At 51.4% G+C, this 22,540-nt stretch overlaps 2 protein-coding genes across 6 annotated transcripts; both read left to right on the top strand.

The window, feature by feature from the left end:
• The first annotated feature begins 3,409 nt into the window (after nt 1-3,409).
• On the top strand, nt 3,410-17,016 carry CD22 (CD22 molecule). 5 transcript variants are annotated; one of them, XM_043437265.1, is made up of 14 exons: nt 3,410-3,458; nt 5,584-5,639; nt 6,294-6,683; nt 8,074-8,367; nt 10,031-10,294; nt 10,419-10,682; nt 11,652-11,909; nt 12,124-12,384; nt 12,459-12,722; nt 14,481-14,577; nt 14,733-14,808; nt 15,201-15,325; nt 15,685-15,769; nt 16,066-17,016. In XM_043437265.1, the coding sequence occupies exons 2-14, from the start codon at nt 5,606-5,608 to the stop codon at nt 16,195-16,197; spliced, it is 2,544 nt and encodes an 847-aa protein (XP_043293200.1). In that variant the 5' UTR covers nt 3,410-3,458; nt 5,584-5,605; the 3' UTR covers nt 16,198-17,016. The 5 variants fall into 5 exon arrangements, with proteins under 5 accessions (XP_043293200.1, XP_043293198.1, XP_043293199.1 ...); XM_043437263.1 differs by having other exon boundaries at nt 3,414-3,458; nt 5,496-5,639; XM_043437264.1 differs by having other exon boundaries at nt 3,426-3,458; nt 5,475-5,639.
• A 4,393-nt stretch (nt 17,017-21,409) lies between these two features.
• FFAR1 (free fatty acid receptor 1) lies at nt 21,410-22,312 on the top strand. Its single transcript, XM_043437475.1, has one exon. It carries the CDS (start codon nt 21,410-21,412, stop codon nt 22,310-22,312), a length of 903 nt encoding a protein of 300 aa, XP_043293410.1.
• Nucleotides 22,313-22,540: the final 228 nt, after the last annotated feature.

The following is a 22,540-nucleotide window of genomic DNA, read 5'->3' as shown; positions in this document are numbered from 1 at the left end:
ATCCATACATGACTACTAAAAAAACCACAGTTTTGACTAGATGGAACTTTGTTGGCAAAGTAATGTCTCTGCTTTTTAGCATACTGTCTAGATTGGTCAAAGCTTTTCTTCCAAGGAGCAAGCATCTTAATTTCATGGCTACAGTCACCATCTGCAGTGATTTTGGAGCCCAAGAAAAAGAAAGTCTTTCACTGTTTCGATTGTTTCCCCAACCATTTGTCATGAAGTGATGGGACCGGATGCCATGATCTTGGTTTTTCAAATGTTGAGTTTTAAGCCAGCTTTTTCACTCTCCTCTTTCACTTTCATCAAGAAGCTCTTCACTCAAGAGTTCCTCTTCACTTTCTGCCATAAGGGTGGTGTCATCTGTGTAGCTGAGTTTGTTCGTATTTCTCCTGACAATCTTGATTCCAGCTTGTGCTTCATCCAGCCCAGCATTTCGCATGATGTACTCTGCATATGAGTTAAATAAGCAGGGTGGCAATAACAGCCTTGATGCACTCCTTTCCCAGTTTGGAACCATTTTGTTATTCCATGTCCGATTCTGACTGTTGCTTCTTGACCTGCATACAGATTTCTCAAGAGGCAGATCAGGTGGTCTGGTATTCCCATCTCTTTCAGAATTTTCCAGTTTGTTGTGATCTACACAGGCAAAGACTTTGGTGTAATCAATAAAGCAGAAGTAGATGTTTTTCTGGAATTCTCTCGCTTTTTCTGTTATCCAATGGATGTTGTCAATTCGATCTCTGGTTCCTCTGCCTTTTCTAAAACCAGCTTGAACATCTGGAAGTTCATGGTTCATGTATTATTGAAGCCTGGCTTGGAGAATGTTGAGCATTGCTTTGCTAGCTTGTGAGATGAGTGCAATTTTGCGGTAGTTTGAACATTCTTTGGCATTGCCCCTCTTTGGGATTGAAATGAAAACTGACCTTTTCCAGTCCTGTGGAGTCCTCTGGGAGGGTCCCCAGACTCTGTGAGGACCCCACAGAGTCCCAAGAGAGTCTCTGTGTTTTGTGTTATATTTGTCTTTTTTGTTTTGATTTGATTTCAGGGTAATACTGGCTTCATAGATGAGTTGGAAAGCATTCTCTCTACCATTTTCTACAAAATAGATTATGTAGAATTGGTGTTAATTCTTCTTTAAATGATGGATAGTATTCTCCATTAAACCATATTGACCTGAACGCTCGTTTTTCACATTTTAAATTACTTTAGTAGTTACAGGGCTATTCAAATTATCTGATTCAAATTATTGATTGAGTTGTGGTAACTTGTACTTTTTTTTTTTTTTTAGCTTGTACTTTTTGAGGAATTGATCCATTCACTCTAAGTAGATAGAATTTTTCATGATATTCTCTTATTATCTTTTTGACATCTGCAGGGTATGTAGAAATATTCTGTTTCACTTTCTATATTAACAATTTCTCTCTCTTTTTGTCAGTCTTGCTAGAAATCCATCAATTTTCTTGATCTTTTCAGTGAATCATGTATTTCATTTCCTCTATTATTTTTCTGTTTTCAATTTCATTGATTTCTGCTTTTATATTTATTATCTCTTTCCTTATGCCTGTTTTAGATTTGTTTTGCTCTTATTTGTCTAGTTTCTAGATACAGAATCTTATGTTATTGATTTGAGGCTTACTTCTTTTTTGGCTTGCAGGAACTTAATTCCCCAACCAGGAATTAAACCCTGGCTCTTTGCAGTGAAAGTACCAAGTCCTAACCACCGGACTACCAGGGAACTCTGAAGACTTACTTTTTTCATGAAAACATTCAGTGCCATAAATTTCTCCCTTGTTGTCCCACAAAGTTTGTGTCCCACAAAGTTGTGCCCCACAAAGTTTGATACCTTCTATTTTCATTTTCTTTCAGTTCAATGCATTATTAAATTTCCCTTGAGATGTTCCCTTTGACCCATAGGTTATTTAGAAGTGGCTGTTTGGTTTTCAGGTGTTTGGGGATGATTCTGTTTTTGATTTCTAGTTTGATTCCATTGTGGTTAAAGCATATACTGTATGTGATTTCAATTATTTCAAATTTTTTGAGGCTTGTTTTATGGCCCTAAATTTGGTTGATCTTGGTATACATTCTATGCTCACTTGAAAATAAAGTGTATTTTGTTGTCTTGGGCTGGAGTAGTAGTCTGTGAATGTCAGCTAGATACTGTTTGTTGATGATGTTTTTGGTTGATGGTGTTGTCCTTTGCTGGTTTTTGTCTAGTTCTTCTATCAGTTGTTGCGGATCAGTGTTGAAGTTTCCAACTATAATTGTGGATTGTCTATTCTTTCACTTCTATTGAATTTTGCTTCACATGTTCTGTAGCTCTGCTGTTTGGTACTTACACATTTAGAGTGCTATGTTTTGGTGGATCAACCCTTTCCTTATTGCATAATATCCTTCTCTGTCTTGGGTGATTTTCTTTGTTCTGAAATCTACTATGCTGTTGCTGCTTAGATGGCTTCAGTTGTGTCCAACTCTCTGCGACCCTATGAACTATCGCCCACCAGGTTCCTTGGTCCATGGGATTCTCCAGGCAAGAATACTGGAAGGGGTCGCCATGCCCTCCTCCAGGGAATCTTCCCGACCCAGGAGTTGAACCTGGGCCTCCTGAATTGCAGGCAGATTCTTTACTACTGAGCCACCTGTATTATAGCCACTCCTATCTTCTTTTTAAAATTGAGATATAATCAACATATAACATTCTGTTAGTTTCAGGTGTGTAATGTAATGATTCAGTATTTATATCTACTGCAAAACAATCACCACAATAAGTCTGGTTAACATTCATCAGCATAAATAGTTACAATTTTTCTTCTTGTGATTAGAACTTTTTAAGATTTACTGTCTTAGCAACTGTCAAATATTCAATACAACAATAGTAACTATAGTCACCATGCTATAACTTACATCCCTAGGATTTATTTATTTATTTTATAACCAGAAGTTTGTACCTTTAACCCACCTCCACCCTTTTGGCCCACCCCCTACTCCCTGTCTCTGGCAACCACCAACCTGTTTTTTGTATCTATGAGTTCATTTTCATTTTCTAAAGATTCCACTTGTAAGTGAGATCATACAGTATTTGTCTTTCTCTGACTTATTTCACTTAGCATTAATTTCCTCCAGTCCCATCCATGTGGTAGCAAATAGCAAGATACTCTTCTTTCATGGCTGAAAAATATTCCTTTGTGTACATATTCTTTATCCACACTTCCATCGATGGACACTTAGGTTGCTTCCATGTCTGCAGGGAACACTGGGATGCCAATATCCTTTTGAGTTAGCGTTGTGTTTCCTTCAGAGAAATATCCAGAAGTGGCGTTGCTGTCACAGGGAGCTGGGGCCGGGGGCGTGGCCAAGAAGAGTGAAAATAGGTCACTGGTGACTCCGCTGTGCTTCCCCTTTCACTCTTAGATGCTGCCAGGGTCCCTGAAGAGTGAAGACACATGAGGAAAGAGGTAAAAACTATTTTGTTCTCTTTTGTATTTGACAAGCATGCATGGAGCAGCTGCTGAAAGCCGGCACAAATTTCGGGGGCTGGGAGCACAGAGGGGACTCTCTTCCCTTCGCCTGCCAGTGTGACAACAGGTAGTAGTGCCCTGTCTCTGAGCATGTCTCTGGCGAGTCTTCTGAGAGCATGAGGGTGCCCTGCCCTCACGGGGTGCCCAGGAGGGGAGAGTGGACACAGGGAGGCCAGCTCTGAGGTCTTGCGAGGCTCTATGTGGGCTGGTGTTGAGCAGAGCACAGGTCTGGAGCCTTTGCGCACAGTGCCGGCTGTCCCCAGCCTCCCTGCACCATCCCACCTCAGCAGCTTTCCAATCGCAGGCCCGGGGCCCACTCCTTGTGCCCCAGAAACCGCCTGAAGCTCCCTGGGGGTAAGCATGCAGCCTTGCTCTGAGAAGTGCCCCTCTCCCAATGGCCTGGTATCCTCCAGCCAGTCCCTAATGAAGGAGTGCCTGGTGGCTGCTGGCAGAGGGGCACCCTGGCCCAACCCCTGGAGGCTAGTCTTTGCCACAAGGAATGGACGCTGGCCCTGGCCACAGCCCTTGTGGAAACCCAAAGGGGGCCCAAAGTGCACCCCTTGGAACACTGACCCTGGGACTAAAGGGTGTAAAATAGTTCCCCTGGCTAAAGAAGTTGGGGTCTTGTGCTGTACTCTGAACTCCATGCTGGGAAATTCACAAGGCATATACAGTTGGTCAAAGGGCCTGAAAAGGTCTATGCTAAAGAATCCCATTTCACATTTTTTTAATCCGGCTTCTCTCAGATGGATATGACCTTGAAAACTTTTTTCTCTGTAATGTGATTAACACCTGCAGAGCTATATGGTCCCTGCGTGGAATGTCTACCCCATCCATGCCCGGAGCCAGACCAGCATGACTTCTGGGCCTGGGAACAGGTCCCTTTCTTCCTTTCAGCCAGCAGCCTAGCTTTCCCCACGCTGGTCGTGGACATCCAACAGTCCTTAGCCTAAGCCATGCAACCGGAGGAGATAAATAGCCAGAGCTGTTGGGGGCAGGGGCGCTGATGTGTGGGAACTGTTGGCTGGGCAGGGAGGGGGTGGGAGGAGACGAAGGTCTGGGCTGAGACAGGAGACACACTCTGTTGGCCCGTCCTGGTGCCCACCCCCCTCCCCCCAGGGACAGGCCTGAAGGGCGCAACCATGCAAATTGGGACTTAAATTTAACTCTATGTAAATGTAACTCTATGTAAAAGTCTAGTGAGTTAGCTGTCCAGCTCATTGCATGCGTGTGCGTGTGTACACACACACAGGCAGCGGTTGCACATGGGTGGCCCTTGGACTACCTCTAGCCCACAGACAGGTTTTGTTTGACCAGAGTTGTATTTATTTGTTTTGTTTTTTTTCAAAGCAAGACACGAAACTCTGGCTTCTTGCTGCTTTTAAAACAGTAGAAGATAGGGCAGTGCTGGGCTCACGTTCCCACTTGACTGGAACTGAGATAGGCATGGCCTTTACTCAAGGCTGGTGTCCCCACCTGGTTGATTAGTTTCCTACTGAGCCCAGGGTACAGGGCAGGGGGGGTGGTGCTCTGAGTGGTCCCTTGGACCACATTCTCCTGAGTCCTCTCAGATCCATCTAAATGCTCTCCTGGCATCATACTTAATGACTGGCTTTAGAGTTGTTGTTTTTTTTTTTCTTCTCCTGGTCTTTAAAATCAGAGTTTGGCCTTGTCTCTTTCCCATGTGAAACCCTTCCTTGGTTTCCCCAAGGTAAGCTCCAAGTCACCTAGGGCCTGGCATTTGAAGTGCTCAGCAGTTTGGTGCCGCTCAAAGTTTAAGAGCTGGCCAGCAAGTTTATAGAAGTTTGGATGGATGGTTGATTGGATGGATGGATGGTCTGGAAGAAAGGAAGAAATGCTAGTCCTACATGGTGTTGGGCTGATGGGAGAGGCATGGCATATCCCGAAAAGGCCCATGAGCTTCTAGAATTCCCTATCCTGCTGTGCAACCAGTCACTGTCCTCCTGGGATCAGGGAAAAGGGGTTGGCGTAGGTGCGAAGAAGAGCTGTCTGGAAGATGTCAGCGACTAGGTGGCTCAAAGACAAACTCTTCCTGGCCCAGGCTCCTGCCTAGACACAGCACCATGCATCTCCTTGGCCCTTCGCTCCTGCTTCTTGGTAAGGATGGCGGTCTCGGTGGGTCCTTGGGTCTGGGCTGATGGTGGGAGCCGGAGGAGGAGGAAAGACAGGGGCAGAGAAGAGTAAATGTGGGGCAGGGTGGAGACAGGCAGTGTGTATATATGTGTGTGTATATATATATATATATCTGTGTGTGTGTGTGTTTGGGCTTCCAAGGTGGCGTTAGTGGTAAAGAACATGCTTGCCAAGGCAGGAGACATAAGAGACGCGGGTTCGATCCCTGGGTTGGAAGATCCCCTGGAGGAGGTCATGACAACTCACTCCAGTATTCCTGCCTGGAGGATCCGCATAGACAGAGGAGCCTGTCAGGCTACAGTCCATGGGGTCACAAGGAGTCGGACGTGACTGAAGCAACTTAGCACGCATGCACGTGCATATCCAGGGGATCTTCCCAATGTAGGGCTTGAACCTGGGTCTCCCGCAACGCAGGCAGATTCTTTACCATCTGAGCCACCAGGGACGCTCATGTGTGTGTGTGTGTGTGTGTGTGTGTGTGTGTGTGTGTGTGTGTGTGTATACACACACACCTCTCCCTCTCCCTCCTGGCCTCTAGAGTCAGGGGAAATTCTTTATTCCTTTGAAAGTTCTCAGTGTCCCTCAGTAATGTTTTCTGTCCACTTTGGTGGGTTCCAGGATATTTGGTTTTCTCTGACTCAACTTATAATGCCTGGACGTTTAAGCATCCTAAGACCCTCTATGCCTGGGATGGAGCCTGCGTCTGGATCCCTTGCACATACAGTTCGCTAAAGGGTAGTGGACACATCCTAGATAACCTGACTGTGTACCACAATTTTACATATAACAAGACGGCCAAGAACTACGTTGGGACCGTCCTCTATTCTAAGAACCTGACAACTGAGGAGTCTACCTCCAGTCAGGAAAGGGTACGATTCCTGGGAAACCGCAGAAACAACTGTACGCTCCTCATCAATCCTGTCAGAGTCGATGACAGCGGTCTTCTGGGGCTGAGGGTGATGTCGAGGACTGACAAATGGATGGCGTCTCTAAACCTCAGCATCTCTGGTAAGGCCCTGAGGATGGGTCCCTTTGTCTCAGCAGGCAGGATGGTGGGGAAACATCCGACTCCTGGGACTGATCACAAACTGGGCTGCCTGCAGAGGCCAGACGGGGATGCCAGAGGGTCACCAGGGTGGCTGAAGGGCCCTGTGGTACCCATGGCAAACTGGAGTGTGAGCGTTCACCCCTCCTTGAGCAGACTGCCTGACACTCAGCTCCTGTACATTCTAGAATCTGGCTTCCAGGTTGCCTGATTTTTCCAGAGAACATGGAGATCTGAATTTTCAAGGGAAACCTCCTAATGCGTTAATGTGAGGGATTAATTCTAATTAGCCCTTTGCGGCTACCTGACACACGGATAGGGTACGAACACAGGTGTGGGGCCCCCACCCCAGACGGCATGCTCACTCTGTTCCACAGCCTGTGGATTTGGTGGGTGGTTCTCTGCAGCCCTATGTTCGGGGTGAGAGGTGCCACAGCATCTCTGAGGCATCATGAGGGTGGCCCAGCCCCAGGGACAGCAGAGACTGGCTGCACAACAGGCCTCTCCACTAAAGGAGAGTACACACTGATAAGGCAAACACCAGGGAGTGTGACTGAAGTAAGCACAAAACATAAGACACAATTCCGCAGGAGGATCAGCTTTCACAAGCCCTTTCAGAGGGTATTTCGGCTGAGCAGAGAAAGGCAGGCCCAGAGAGAGGTGGACGAAGTGGCCGGGGATTCCTGATGGGTTATGTGGGGCAGGGTGTCGAAAGTGGGTCCATCTCTCAGGCTTCCAGCATGGTCCCTGCTCTTTTTGTTTTTCCTTTTTTAAGAAAGGTTTTATTGAGATATGTCTAATACAACTCACCTACTAAAAGTGTTCAGTTCAGTGTTTTTTAGTGTTATTTATAGACATGTTCAACCATTACCACAGTCAATTTTAGAACATTTTCATCACCACAGAAAGAACTGCAGTGCCTTCATCTGTCACTCCTGTGATGGTTAATTTGTGTGTAGATATGGCTGGGCTACAGCAGGCTGGAATGTGATCAAACATTATTTTGGATTTTCTATGAAGATGTTTTTAGATAAGATTAATATTTCTTTTATTTTTAAAAATGTATTTAATTGGAGGATAATTACTTTACAATATTGTGATGGTTTTTGCCACACATCAGTATGAACTGGTCACAGGTATACAGGCGTCCCCTCCATCCTGAACCCCCCTCCCACCTCCCTCCCCTCCCTATCTGCCCAGGTTGTACAAAGAGCATTGCTGTGGGTGCCCTGCTTCACACACCAAACGCACACGGGTTATCCATTTTATATATGGCAGTGTATATGCTTCAGGGCTACTCTCTCAAATCATCCCACCCTCTCCTTCTCCCACTGAGTCCCTGCTCTTTTGCAGAGAGGGCTCCTCAACCCCACATAGAGCTCCCTCAGGAAATCCGGGAGGACCAGGAAGTCACTGCCACCTGCTCCCTGAATTTCGCCTGCCATGATTACCAGATCCATCTGCGGTGGTCCCTGGAGGGGACTGTGACCACTTCTACCATCCTCTCCACTGAGACAGTCACCACCCAGAGCAGCCTCCATTTCCAGCCCAACTGGACTCACGATGGCAAGAACCTGACCTGCCAGCTCTGGGACCCCATGAAAAAGTGGCTACTCTCGGAGAAAACAGTGTTGCTGGAAGTGAAGTGTGAGTCTCCCCAATGCTCCTGTGGGAGGGACGAGGGTCCTGTCATCTCTTCACCCCCTCGAAGGGGCATGGGAGCTCAGAGAAGGAAGCGTGATGGGTCTGTGGGCTCCCGCAGATGGGAATGGTCCAGGCAGAGCTGCGGCACCTCCTCTATCTTTCCCATCATCAGTGCTGGTGTTTCAGGGTACGGATTCATGTTAGCATCTGCTTCCCAGGTGGCTCTTACGGTAAAGAACCCACCTGGCCAAGCAGGAGACATAAGAGACGCAGCTTTGATCCCTGGGTCGGGAAGATCTCCTGGAGGAGGGCATGGCAATCCACTCCAGAATTCTTACCTGGAGAATCCCCCTGGACAGAGGAGCCTGACAGGCTACAGTCCATGGGGTCACAAAGAGTTGGACACGACTAAAGCAACTGAGCACGCACACATGCCAGTCAAACAGAATAAAATAATTTAATCTATCCTCAAGCCATGACATGATTTGGGGATCACTTGGCTAAGGGTTTTTTGTTCCCCTGGGGGGATGGGGTGAAGAATTTTTTTCACATCATTACTGGAGCCTCATTCATTCATTCAATAAATATTTATTGTGAACCTACAGGCGCTAAGCCATATTATGGCTGCCAGGCATAGAGCAGTGAACAAAGTTCTTGCCCATGTGGAACTAGCATTGCAGTGGGGGACAGGAGAGCAAATAGATAATCAGGGGAATACAGAACATAATTGTAGGTGGTACTAAGTGTAGTTAAGAAAAAATAGGGACTTCCTTGGTGGTCCAGTGGTTAAGACCCTGCCTTGCAATGCAGGGGGCATGGGTTCAGTCTCTAGTCAGGGAACTAAGATCCCACATGGTGGAGAGCAGCTAAGCTCATGTGCCAAAACCAGAAAGTCCATGTGCTGCAACTAGAGAGTCCGTGCTCCACAACTAGAGAGTCCATGTGCTGCAACAAAAGATCCCACATGATGCAACGATGACCCATGTCCTGCAACTAAGTCCCAACTCAGTCAAATAAATAAATATTTAAAAAGGGAAAAAGTAAGAGGAAATCAGGGCTGGGACAGAGAGAGTGAAGGGTGGAGGCTGAACTCAGTGAAGGAAGCTGAGACTCAGTGAAGGGAGGGACTGAGGTGGGCATACAGTATCTTTGTAAGAAGAGCATTCCAGGGAGAGGGAAGAACAAGTCCAAGACCTTGAGGTAGGAACTTGGCATGTCTGCATCAGAGCAAGGGGCTCTCAACCTTGGCAAGGTGTCCAAGGGGCCCAATGGTAGGAAAGGAAGGCCGAGAGGGACTGGGACACTAGATCTCAGGGGCTGCAGTGAGGGGTTTGGGTTTTTCTCTAAGTGTGGAATCCACCGAACGGCTTCAAGCAGGGGAGTGGCAAGCTCTGATGGATCGTCCTGGGAATGCTGCTGGCTGCTGGCAGAGACCAGAGCTTTGGGGACTGGGGTTGGAGGGAACAGAGAGATGACTTGGGAGACTGTGACAGTCCCCTGGTGCTTGGACCAGCCCACCTTTGTTGACAAGGGCAACAAGGATTGGCTCCAGACTCTCGTCCTGTGTAGGCTGCTACTTTATCAGAATAAAAGGGCTGCAACTTCTCAGCACTTAACACCCTCGGAGAATTCCCTACCCCTTCTGCACTGTCCTCTGCTCCTCCAGATGCACCAAAGTTGAAGATCCAGGTCATCCCCGAAGAAGCCACCGTCCCAGAGGGAGAGTCTGTGACCATGAGGTGCCAGGTCATGGGCAGCAACCCGCCGCACGGGACTGTGTCCTGGTTCAAGGACAGGACTCGACTGAAGGAGCAGGGGACAACAGTCACTCTGCCCGAAGTGACCAGGACGATGAGCGGGCAGTACACGTGCCAGGTCTCCAACGAAGTGGGCACAAAACGGTCAGATGCGGTGGATCTCCAGGTGCACTGTGAGCCTCCCGGGAGCTGCAAAAGGGGCAGGCTGGGGGCAGCAGGGGCGCCACCCAAGCCCTCAGGAGGGGACCCATAGAGGCCTCTGCTCACCCCACCCTCCACCTCGACCCCTTCTTCCAGATGCTCCAGAGCCTTCCTCGGTTCAGATCTCCCCCTCGTCAATTAAAGAAGGAGTTACAGTAGAGCTGGCTTGTATATCGGCAGCCAACCCTCCTCCAGCTAATTATACCTGGTACTTCAATGGCCAAGAAATGCTTGGAAAGAACAGCAGGACCTTCCAGATCCCTCAAGTCCTCGTCAAGCATGCTGGGAGGTACTCCTGCTTGGCAGAAAATAGTCTTGGGCCTGGATCTGTTGACCAGGAAGCTGACTTGGACGTCCAGTGTGAGTAGTCACAGAGGAAATAGAAGAGTCCGAGAAGGGACAGCAAGTGGAAACCAGGGGCTCCTGACAGATGAGCTTCTGGGAGGCGGGCGTTGTGCCATTGTTCACAGTCGTGTCCTTAGCACCAGAACAGGGCCTGGCTCGTGGGAGGTGCTCAGTGGATGTTTGTTGACTGAATGAATGGCAAGCTGCCAGGGTCCCATGAGGGACATGGAGACTGGGCGTCGCTAAGCAGTGGCTGAGTCCCTGGAAGGGTCCTGAAGTTTTCGAGAACTGGGGCAAAATGCCTTGTTACCTCTCTGTCATCTGGCCCTGTTTAGCACCAGTGAGTCTTGTCACTGAGCAGAGCCCAGGACAAAGAGAGTTCCTGGATTTGATCCTTGGACCCTGGGGTGTCATAGTATGGGCCAAATACACTGGATATCCAAATCCTGGAATCTAGACAACGGATATGGTTTACACTAGTAGCAGCAATGTGTTTACCACCTGCCATGTGGCTCTAATGGCCTCCTCTCACTCCATCCTCACAATGGTTCCACAAGGTTAGCTACTCACAGGACCCCATCTGACAGATGAGTAAACTCAGGCCTGCAGCTTCCAAGTGGCAGGATCCAGCAGTCTGGCTCCAGAGCTATGCTTTTCTTTTTTAAATGAACGCCCTTGCTATGTGACCAAGCCTTGACAGTCCCCAGACCCATGCAGAGATCCACAAACAGCAGCCCCTCCTTGCTCAGCACCACACGTACGTACTCTGCCCAGAACTGTGCTCTTAACCACTGCACCACCCTGCCTCTAACCACAACCAGGCCAAATGGCCAGGGCAAGAGGGAAGCTCAAGCCTTCCCTCAGCTGACTGATAAACTGCGTCAATGCAGGGCATGGGGAGAGCAGAGAGGAAGCTGGAAGGAACAGATACTGATATTAGAGGTGGCTGTCTTTTCTTCATCCATCTCTCTGGTTTTCTCCCAGATCCCCCCAAGGGGGTCACCACGGTGATTCAAAACCCCACACCGATTCGAGAAGGAGACAGTGTGACCCTGTCCTGCACCTTCAATTCCAGTAACCCCAGAGTTACTCGATATAACTGGAACAGCCCAGGCTCCCAGGACCAAACATCACAGGAGAAGCTGACGATTCGAAAAGTCACGTGGGACGCAGCGCCAGTCAAATGCGAAGCCTGTAACCAGTGGTGTTCGTGGTCTCCCTCTGTCAACCTGAACGTCCACTGTGAGTGCCCCAGGCCCGGGGGAACTGGGGGGTGGGCCAGTTGGGATAACGAGGTTCTAAGAGTGAGGAGCCTGAAGCCTGGACCACAGTCCTCACTGAGAACTGAGGGATGAGAGTCAGGCCTCAGAGCCAAGGGGAGAGGGAGTCCTGGGGACAGAAGGACAGAAGGAGGGAAAGGGACCCCAGAGATTAGTCTGAGGTCTTTGCTTTCCAGATGCTCCCAAGGACGTCAACATCCAGATCAGCCCTCATACAGAGGTCCGATCTGGGGATCAGGTCTTCCTCCGGTGTGAGTTCTCAAGTAGCCATCCCGAGGATGTCCACTTCTTCTGGAAGAAAGATGGAAGCCTTCTGAAGAAACAGAAGACACTTACCTTTGACCCCATCTCTCCAGAAGATTCGGGAACCTACCACTGCTTGGTCAACAACTCCATTGGACAGACCTCATCTGAGGCCTGCGAGCTCCGAGTGCTCTGTGAGTGGCTGGAGCAGGAGGCAGAGATGGGCAGAGGACCAGAGACCTGAATCCTGACTTTGCTTGTCCTGCAGATGCTCCCAGGAGGCTGCGTGTGTCCATCAGCCCGAAAGACGGTGTGGTGGAGGGGAAGATGGCAGTCCTGACCTGTGAGAGCGACGCCAACCCTGCCCCCTCCCACTACAACTGGTTTGATGGGAATAACCAAGACCTCCACCATTACGGTCAGACGCTGAGGTTGGAGCCCGTGAAGCTGCAGCACTCAGGCAGCTACTGGTGCCGGGGGGCCAACCGTCTGGGCCAGAGCCAGTCGCCCCCCACCACCCTCACTGTCTACTGTAAGGGCCCCTTCTTCTTCTTCTCGGGCCCTGGCCACTCCTGGGGTTTCCTCCTTGGCTGTGTTGCTGTGTGTTCAGACCACATCCCTGACCCTGCCCTGCCCACCCTCCCTCTCCTGCAGGGCCCCCCTGCTCCACACACAGCTCTTCCATCTTCCTTTTCCTGCTCAGTCTCTGCAGACTCCAGGATGACTGCCTCTCTGCTTGCCCCTCTCCTTCCAGACACCCTGAGCTCCTACTGGTTCCCTCTCTCTGCCCCTCCCTCTGTGTCTCACCCTTGATAGGCTGCTTGTTTCTATCTTTTGATTTTTTTTTTTTTTTTTAGTGTTTTTTGTTTTTAAAGACAATGTAAGTACATGGTAAAAAAAAAAAAAAAAAAGAAACAGCATGAAAGGGTAAATAGTGGAAGGAACAGTCACTTCTCCTTTTTTGCTCCCTGAGAACTCTGCCTCCTCTCCTCCCTCAAGGCTTTCACTGTTGGCTGGGTATGTCTCCTTGCAGAAATATTCTGTTCGTGCACAATAGGCCTCTAGAGACCCGTGTCCATACACCCTTCTTTGTCACTTAGATGGTGAAAGAGCTCACACATTGCCTTGAATTTTCCTTTCTTCATGTAATGGGGGCTTCCCTGGTGGCTCAGATGGTAAGGAATCTGCCTGCAATCCTGGAGACCCAGGTTCGATGCCTGGGCCAGGAAGATCCCTGGGAGAAGATAATGGCAACCCACTCCAGTACTCCTATGTGGAGAATTCCATGGACAGAGAGGCCAAGCGGCCTACAGTCTGTGGGGTCTCAAAAAGTCTAACACGACTGAGCGGCTAACACTTTCACTTTCCATGTAATAACAGCACTTGGAGATTGTTCTAGATTTGTGCGTAAATAGGTGTCTGAAGAATCTGGAAACATAGGGGGAAATATTTACTTATTGTGTTTTTTCAGATTAGTAATTAGAGCCTCTAAATTTAAATTTACAGGATCATCACCACTCATTGGCTAAAGGGAGACAATCTGAGGATGCCATTCAGAAAACTAGCTTAAAACCACGTTCCCTAGGTCTTCCCTCTGCAGACACCCTGAGACCTGCTTCTTTTCCTCAGGGTGCAGTGTTGAAAAACTATGTGCCCAGTGCCCTCCTCAAGGCTGGACACAGTCTCCTGCTCCGGGCACACCCACAAGGAGAATTGTAGGCTAGGTTCTCTCCTGGACTCACTGGGTTGAAGGACAAGTGACTTTAAGTAAAGCCAAGTGGCCCTTGGGGCTTCCCAGGTGGTGCTATGCAGGAAATGCAAGATCCCTGGGTCAGGAATATCCCCTGGAGGAGGGCATGGCAACCCAGTCCAGTATTCTTGCCCGGAGAATCCCATGGACAGAGGAGCCTGGAGGGCTACAGTCCATGGGGTCGCAAAGAGTTGAACACAATTGAAGTGACCTAGCACACGCTCACTCTCAAGAGGCCTTCTGATGAGACGGTACCATTTATGAGGGTCACGTGCTCTTCGTGTGCCCAAGTCTGTCACAGAGCAGGCACTCCTCTTGAAAAGTGACTGCACTTCCCTTCTAATGAGATGTTCAGAGGGCAGGGCCGGCTTCTCCCTCTTTTTCTGAGTCACATGCCCAGGGCGTGGAGGAGTCTCGCAGGCTAGAAGGACAGTGGCCCCGCAGAGAGAAGCCGAGGATGCCTCCCAGGCAAATGGCGGAGCAGGCCTGCTCCCCGACTGAGGCTGTGTCATCCACTGACGGACCTCCCTTCTCCATCAGACAGCGCTGCCACCATCAGCAGACGTGCGGCCTTGGGAGTGGGGTTCTGCCTGGCCATCTTCCTTCTGGCCATCTGGGGAGTCAAGCTTCAGCGGAAGTGAGTGCCTCCCACCGCCCGCCTCCTTTGCTTTGCCTCCCCCATCCCATTGGGTGGGTCCCTGGTCACTCAGCCCTGCAGCCCCCAACATGCCAGGTCCTCAGGGCACTCTCCCCAGGCCCTTTGTCCTCCCTGATCACGTCTTTATTTCTCAGCTGGAAGAGGATTCAGAGACAGCAGGGCCTTCAGGAAAGTTCCAGTGGACAGAGCTTCTTTGTGAGGAATATAAAGGTAGGAGGGCAGAAAGAGGAACTGCAGGGCAGGTCTTGAAGTCAAGAAAGAAGCAAAGTGGAAAATCAACTATGTGTCAATTAAAAAAATAAAAAAGAACTTTCCTGGTGGTCCAGGGGTTAAGACTTCGCCTTCCAGTTCAGGGCATGTTGAGTTCCATCCTTGGTCAGGTAGCTAGGATCCCACATGCCACAGGACCAACAAACCGCAACATAAGCCAGAAGCGATATTGTAACAAATTCAATAAAGACTTTAAAAAGGATGGTCCACATGAAAAAAAAATCTTTAAAAAGAAACACAGTGGACATGGGAGATAGAGTACTGTGGGGGTGGGTGGGGGAGCTAGGATGGGGAGAGGAGTGGTAAGAGCTGAAATTTTGTCTTTCTCTCAGGCTAGAAGGACCCCCCAAGCTGAACGCCCCCACTCCCTGGGGTGCTACAACCCGGTGATGGAAGATGCAGTCAGCTATGCTACCTTGAGCTTTCCTCTTGGCGAGACTGATACACAGAGACTTAGGTACCAGGGAGGTGTCACCTGCACCCTGGGAGGGCTATGGGGTAGGGCTCCCGTCTTGCCTTCCTCTTTGCTTCATCTTCTCATTCCAGCTCTATAACAATCCCCTGGAGAATGGTCGAGGGAACTGGATCTATGCCTTCAAGCTGGGGCCAGTCTCCCTCACCAAGGTTGAGGCTTCATGAAACATACACACATACGGTCACTAGGTGGACACCTGAGCTCCTGCTCTGAACAATGGACATCACACACAGGGCGCTTGAGAGGCTGGGGGTGCTCTTAGGGGCTGGGGCAGTTGGAAAAAGGAGCAAATGGCATGCAAAAGTCTTCACCTATGGTTATCGATCTGCCTTCCCTCTCAGAGACGCAGAGAGCTCAGAGATGAGGGAAATTCCCCCAAGCAGGGATGACAGCGTCACCTATGCTGTGGTGCAGAACCGTCAAGTGGTGAGAGGCAGGGCTGTGGGAGGTGGGCGGAGGGGGGACCTGGCCTCACCCCTGAGTCCCAGATGGGAAGGACCCAGGTGGGCTCCGTGGTGGCAGAGGCTGAGCAGTGGGGAGGGCTGCCCAGGCCCCGGCATGGTCAGAGCCCAGGCAGGCGCCTCCCAGTTACAGAGGTTGGCTGTGGCCAGTTTCCAGACAAGAGGGCTTCGTCTTGGGCCCTTGGACCCCAGGGTGGGGGTGGGGGGAGCCGGGAGGGAAGGGGCAGTGGGAGGCTGCTCACCACACTGTGGCTTCCTCAGGCCGACTATGAGAACGTGACTCCGGAGGTCCTAGACGATGAGGGCATTCATTACTCGGAGCTGGTCCACTTTGGGAATGGGAAGCGGGCGCTGGCCCAGGAAGGAGTGGAATACGTGACCCTCAAGCACTGATGGGCCAAAACCTTCTCAGCCCCCACTGCTCTGCTGGGGCATTATACATGTGCACGCACTCATGCACGGTTATTGCAACCCAGCTGGTGCAGAGAACTTTGTACGTGGCCCAGACACGGTCTCCCTTCTTAGCACTGGTAACCCTTGAAAGGGTTTGTTCCTGGTCCTTTCCTCCCAGCATCTCATCTACATACTTACCCTGAACTGTACACATCTTCCCCCTGACCCTCCCCAGCCATCTGTCACCACCTGTGTGTGTGTGGTCTGTTAGTCACTCAGTCGTGTCCAACTCTTTGTGACCCCATGGACTGTAGCCCGCCAGGCTCCTCTATCCATGGGATTCTCTGGGCAAGAACACTGGAGTGGGTTGTCATGCCCTTCTCCAGGGGATCTCCCCAACCCAGGAATTGAACCTGGGTCTGCTGCATTGCAGGCGGAACCTTTACCATCTGAGCCACCATCTGCCCCCTCCCAAACCCCATCCCCTAGATGGCTGTGTCCCCGCTGGGATCAGCTGGTCATTATTTTTATTTCTCTCTCACCCTGTTCCTTTGACAAGTGACCCCTGCTCTAATAACTGCACTCACTAATATAATGCCTAATTTTTGCCTCTGGGACAAAGCCCGGGAAATGAGGAGTAGAAACGAGGTAGAGAGAGGCACTGCCCTGGGCCGGTTCCTCTTCTAGGAGGCATTCCACGTAGTGGATGATGCTGCTGCGGCCCCTGTCCTTGGAGGTCTCGGGGTCTGAGACATACACTGATGTGGAGACACATGTAACAGACACAGAGCTGCACAATAAACCTGACTCAGACATCGCGTCCAAGAGCCAGTGAGTGATTTCCAGTCTGCAGAGTCTGAGTGGGGACAGGGAGATGGGGCGGGCATCCTGGGGCTTGGGAAGAGGGGAAAGATCATGATCAAATCACCAGACTGGACAGCCCATCTTCTGGTTGCCGAGAGTCCACTGGCATCACAGACAGAGTCTGGGTCTTGACTCTTCCACTTGACCAGCCAAGTGAGCTTGGGCAGAGTTCACTGGCTTCTCTGAGCCTCAGTTTCTTCATCTGTTAAAAAGAAGATGCAGGTGGTTCAAGATAGGAAATGAGCTATAATCTTATGTCATATTATAAGAAGGCTAACAGAGCAGCCAAAAGTCCCTAAAAATCAAATTCCTATCTGATTTGCATTTCTTGAAGACTGTGAAAAGGGGAAGCCAACTCATTACTCACAGCACTTCTCAAAAAGTGACCCTGCTGAGTTCTTTCGCAACCCACAGCTGCATGCCTTCTCGAAGACCTGAAGGGACCCCTCACTCTTTCTACCTTCGTTTACCCGCACTCATTTTCTAGTATGTCCCCTGGCCAACTTGCCCTCTGCTTCTCCATCTGTTCTCTCTATCCGTTCCACTTCTGCCAAGGGGCCAAAGCCCATTCTCCTTCAGGGCAGGAAGGTGTGGTTCATCAATCAGCAAGATGCCCAGCAAATTCCTGCCCTGTGATGGGTGCTCTGAAGGCATCATCTTCCTTTCCTGCCCCCACCTTTCCCCCCTGACCAACACCAGATGCTCTCTGCAAGGTCGTCCTTGGGATACCTGAGGAGTGGGGCGCTGATTTCCCCATCTTCTTGTCCCTGGTTTGACTTCTTCCTTTTTTTTCTTTCTTTATTGGCCACACCATGTGACTTGGGGCAACTCAGTTCCGGGGCTCTCACAGTGAGAGTGCTGAGTCCTAACCACAGGACTGCCATGGAATTCCCTGGTTTGACCTCTTGTGAGCACCATATGCTTTTCTAGAGAAGGCTTTGAGGACTGTTGAAATGAGAGGGGAAGGGCTGGGGAGCCAGAATCACTGAACCCATTCAACCATTTACCTACTGAACACCTGTCACTGCATCCAGCACAGAACCAGTTATTGGGATACCAAAAGAAGATAGAGCATGGTCCTAATCTTAGGGGTCTCTGGTCTAGCCGGCCAGAGGGTTTTAGATGCCCAAGGAGCTGACGGCAGCCTGAAGTGGCCTGGTACGGGGTTCCCTGGCAACCAGCAGGTGATTTCCATCCTGTCCCCGTGCCTCACTGCTGATACCAACCTTCTTCATGACCAATTGCCCGAGAGATGTAGCTGTCATCAGGCCCCAATGAGACATGCACAGCAGAGAGTGGGCAGCGCTGGGGCCAGGACACAGGCAGCCCCACATCCAGCCCCAGACCTCACCGTCCTCCCCGAGCCCAGACAATAGACCATTCATCTGACTCAGTGAGTCCCTGCTGCGTATGCCCTCACCGGCCAACATTCTAGCAGTTGTTGCTGTTTAGTCACTAAGCCATGTCTGACTCTTTTGGGAGCCCATGAACTGTAGCCCACCAGGCTCCTCTGTCCATGGGATTCTCCAGGCAAGAATACAGGAGTGGGTTGCCATTTCCTTCTCCAGGAGATCTTCCCTACCCAGGGATGGAGCCTGCATCTCCTGCATTGGCAGGAAGATTCTTTACCACTGAGCCACCAGGGAAGCCGTACATTTTAGCAGAGGAGCTGGCGAATCTGATGTCACAGAGTTTCAGGTGCTTGGAATAAACAGAGAATGACAGCAGAGGGGCTGGAGCAGAGGCAGGGCCCATAGGATGCAGGGACCAGGGGCGTCTCTGAGATGTGATGCTTGGCAGACACCTGAACTGCCGGGTGGGAGAGCCAGTGGAGAAGGGCTTGAAGACCCGTGGTCTCCCTTGGCACCCAGCTTTGTTCATCTCCCAAACACTCATCGCAACAGGTAAAATGGCCCTTCTGTTGATTTTTTTCCCCCCAGCCCTGTCAGTTTCTGAGTGTTTCCAAAAGACAAAACCCTAAACAGCAGGTGGTGAGTTCTTCTATATCCCAGGGGAGGTGCTGGATGACATAGGCAGGACTTGGGAGGGAGGTGACAGAGAACCTGAGATTCAAAGAGAAATATGACCATTTCTTCGGAGGGAGCTGTGGATTCTCTGAGACTCTCATGCTGCCCGCAATTGAAGCCTGATGGGAAGCACTTTCAGGGAGCCACTTGGAGAAGCTTATTCTGGGTGACGTGGAATTCGAGAAGGACATAGTGGCCTGGTGACTGACACACACGCTCAAGAAAGCTGAAGTCCAGAGAGGCCGTACTGTCAGTCTCACACAGGAGAGAGAGACGGATAGACAGACACCTTGCTCAGTCAAAGACAGAGAGACAGGATCACAGAGACAGCCTAGGGCCATTTAAATCTCACTTAGGGAGGATGGGGCTTCCCAGGTGGCTCAGTGGGTAAAAGAGCCCGTCTGCAATGAAGGAGATGCAGGGAGATGCGAGTTCAATCCCCAGGTCAGGAAGTCCCCCTGGAGAAGGGAATGGCAGCCCATTCCAGTATTCTTGCCTGGAGAATCCCATGGACAGAGGAGCCTGGTGGCCTACAGTCCATGGGGTCGCGAAGAGTCGGACACAACTGAAATGACTAAGCAGGTACGTAGGGAGGATGACACCAACAGGGAAGTGAACGACCGAGTTCTCAGAGGCTGAGATGAAAGGTAAGCAGCCAGATGGAGGCACGCGGCACCCAGTGTCCCTACAAGTGCCCCCAGGAGGGGTCCCCTCTGCCATCAGTGCAGCTCAGAGAGGGGCAGGGCGGACCACCGCCCGGTACTTCAGTGCCATCCATCTCAACTTTGCTTGCTCCTGGTCTCTGCTCTTCCTACTCCTGCCGACACGGGGAGGATCAATAACCACTATCGGGGACTTCCCTGGTGGTCCAGTGGCTAAGACTCCATGCTTCCAATGCAGGGCACCCAGGTTCAAACCCTGATCAGGGAACTAGATCCTGCATGCTGCAACTAAAATCCAGCACAGCCAAAAAAAAAAAAAAAAATATATATATATATATATATATATTAAAAAAAGCAACCACGGTCGTCAGGCAAGAGGGGAGGTGAGAGGGAGGATGGGCCTGTTATCAGGTATAGGGAGAGCGGAAGCTCCAACTAGGCATGATGATCTCATTATCCCACATTATCCCACCTACTACCTGCCAAGTGGAGATGCTATGGTGACCAGAGGGACATTTTTAGTCTCTGAGAGTGAGCCTGGCCCTCTCTACAAGCTCATCCAAGAGTAGAGAAGACTTAGCCCCCAGGCCAGGTTTGAACAGACTGGTGGGGGCAGGGGAGAATAAAACTGTGTTCTGGTTGTACCCCACCCACCCTGCTCTTTAACGATGCTGGCCAGCCACACCTCCCTCCACCCAATGAAAGCCCACACTTCTAACCTCTCCCCTTCCTGTGTTCACATCACCTTGGACCCTCACCTCCTTCAGAGATGGTCCATTAGCTGCTCATCCAGGCTGTGAGTGCTTCAGGCTAATGGCCCTGCCACCCCGCCCTTCTCTCCCTTCCGGCTCACTGCCCATCGTGGCCACCCTCCCTCGGGGGACTCCTGAGCCTCAGACATCTGGCAGCACCAGGAGGTGAGTCCCTCTTTCTATGGCTTCTCTCCCTGTAAGAATGATTCCCCAGATCCCAGCAAGAATGATTGCCCAAATCCCCAGATGCCTCCACTCAGGGGGAACCCCTGAAGTCAGCTAAAGTCATTCCCCTACACCAAGGGGACTTGGCTTACCCCTGGACTCTCCTCAGGCGACCCTCTTCTCCTGCCCATGACCACAATCTTCACCTTCCCCATACCCCGACTTCTCCTTCCCTCAGCTGAGAGCTGCCACCTGCCCCACACTGCCTGCTATAGGGGAGCAGGGCCCTCTCTTTCCAGGGAATTGGGAAAGGGGCATGAACACAGGGGTATAGATTCCTCTCTTGAGAAAAACATCCTCTCGGGCTTAACTCTGGTTCTGAACTCTCTCCACCCCTTGTTTTCCCAGAGGCTCAGGAATCAGGAGGTCCTGTCTCTCCTGGGACCTGCCCACCTGTGTTCCATCTCCCCCCTGTTACCAGCGATCGCATGCTCCATTCTAAGGGGGCACATGGTGGAGAGAAAACAGAGGGCTGACAGCAAGGTGTCCCTGCTCGAATCCAGGCTTGACTGCTAAAGAGCTGCCACCTCTCTCTATGGGGCGTCCATCTGTCCACCGATCTCACTAGACGGCTTCTCGCGCCTTGAGAGGTGCTGAGACGAGTCTGTGACTCCAGGAGCCCCCGTTCCCCGGTCCCGGGAGATCTGAGATCAGGGAGTGAGTAGGGTGCACGAGGGGTCCCATGGACCTGCCCCCGCAGCTCTCCTTCGCCCTCTATGTGGCCGCCTTCGTGCTGGGCTTTCCACTCAACACCCTGGCCGTCGCAGGCGCCGTGTCCCACGCCCGGCTGCGCCTCACCCCCAGCCTGGTCTATGCCCTCCACCTGGGCTGCTCTGATCTCCTGCTGGCGACCTCTCTGCCCCTGAAGGCAGTGGAGGCCCTGGCTGGGGGCGCCTGGCCCCTGCCGGCCCCCCTCTGTCCTGCCTTCGCCCTGGTCCACTTCGCTCCGCTCTATGCGGGCGGGGGCTTCCTGGCCGCCCTGAGTGTCGGCCGCTACCTCGGAGCTGCCTTCCCTTTGGGCTACCAAGCTGCCCGGAGGCCGCTGTACTCCTGGGGCGTGTGTGTGGCCATATGGGCCATCGTCCTCTGTCACCTGGGGCTGGTCTTTGGGCTGGAGGCCCCGGGGGGCTGGCTGGACAATTCCACCAGCTCCCTGGGCATCAGCACACCAGTCAATGGCTCTCCGGTCTGCCTGGAGGCCTGGGACCCAGCATCGGCGGGCCCTGCTCGCTTCAGCCTCTCGCTCCTGCTCTTCTTTCTGCCCCTGGTCATCACGGCCTTCTGCTACGTGGGCTGCCTCCGGGCACTGGCCCGCTCGGGCCTGAGCCACAGGCGGAAGCTAAAGGCAGCCTGGGTGGCTGGTGGGGCCCTGCTCACGCTGCTGCTCTGCTTAGGACCCTACAACGCCTCCAACGTGGCTGGCTTCCTGCACCCCGAAATCGGAGGCCAGTGGCGGCAGCTGGGGCTCATCACAGGTGCTTGGAGCGTGGTGCTCAACCCTTTGGTGACTGGCTACTTGGGAGGGCGCCCTGGCCAGGGGACAGTCTGTGTGGCAAAAACAAACACAGGGGCATCCCAGAAGTAGTAGCTACTGCCAGGGGGAAAGGGGCAGGGAGCAGGAGAGCCTGGCTGCTTCTCCAGGCTCCTGGCGAGGGCCACTCTCAGGGAAAGGCAGGGCGGCCTCACCTGGGAGCATCCCTGGAGCCACTTGTAGGAAGAACTGAGCCTAGAAGAAGACAGCAATGCAGTCGGAGAGAAGGATGGAGGCCTGGAGCCAGATGGCAGGAGGAAGGTAAGCTGCCCCCGGCACACA

This window comes from Cervus canadensis, chromosome 18 (genome assembly GCF_019320065.1).
Source record: "Cervus canadensis isolate Bull #8, Minnesota chromosome 18, ASM1932006v1, whole genome shotgun sequence".
NCBI lineage: Eukaryota > Metazoa > Chordata > Mammalia > Artiodactyla > Cervidae > Cervus > Cervus canadensis.
Note: the sequence above shows the minus strand (reverse complement) of the source record. Positions and strands in the feature narration are given on the sequence as shown.

Coding starts and splice junctions, on each gene's coding strand:
- CD22 (XM_043437265.1), top strand. CDS start 5,606: ATGCATCTCCTTGGCCCTTCGCTCCTGCTTCTTG. Junction 6,684..8,073: donor TCTAAACCTCAGCATCTCTG/GTAAGGCCCTGA, acceptor GCTCTTTTGCAG/AGAGGGCTCCTCAACCCCAC. Junction 8,368..10,030: donor AGTGTTGCTGGAAGTGAAGT/GTGAGTCTCCCC, acceptor CTGCTCCTCCAG/ATGCACCAAAGTTGAAGATC.
- FFAR1 (XM_043437475.1), top strand. CDS start 21,410: ATGGACCTGCCCCCGCAGCTCTCCTTCGCCCTCTATGTGGCCGCCTTC.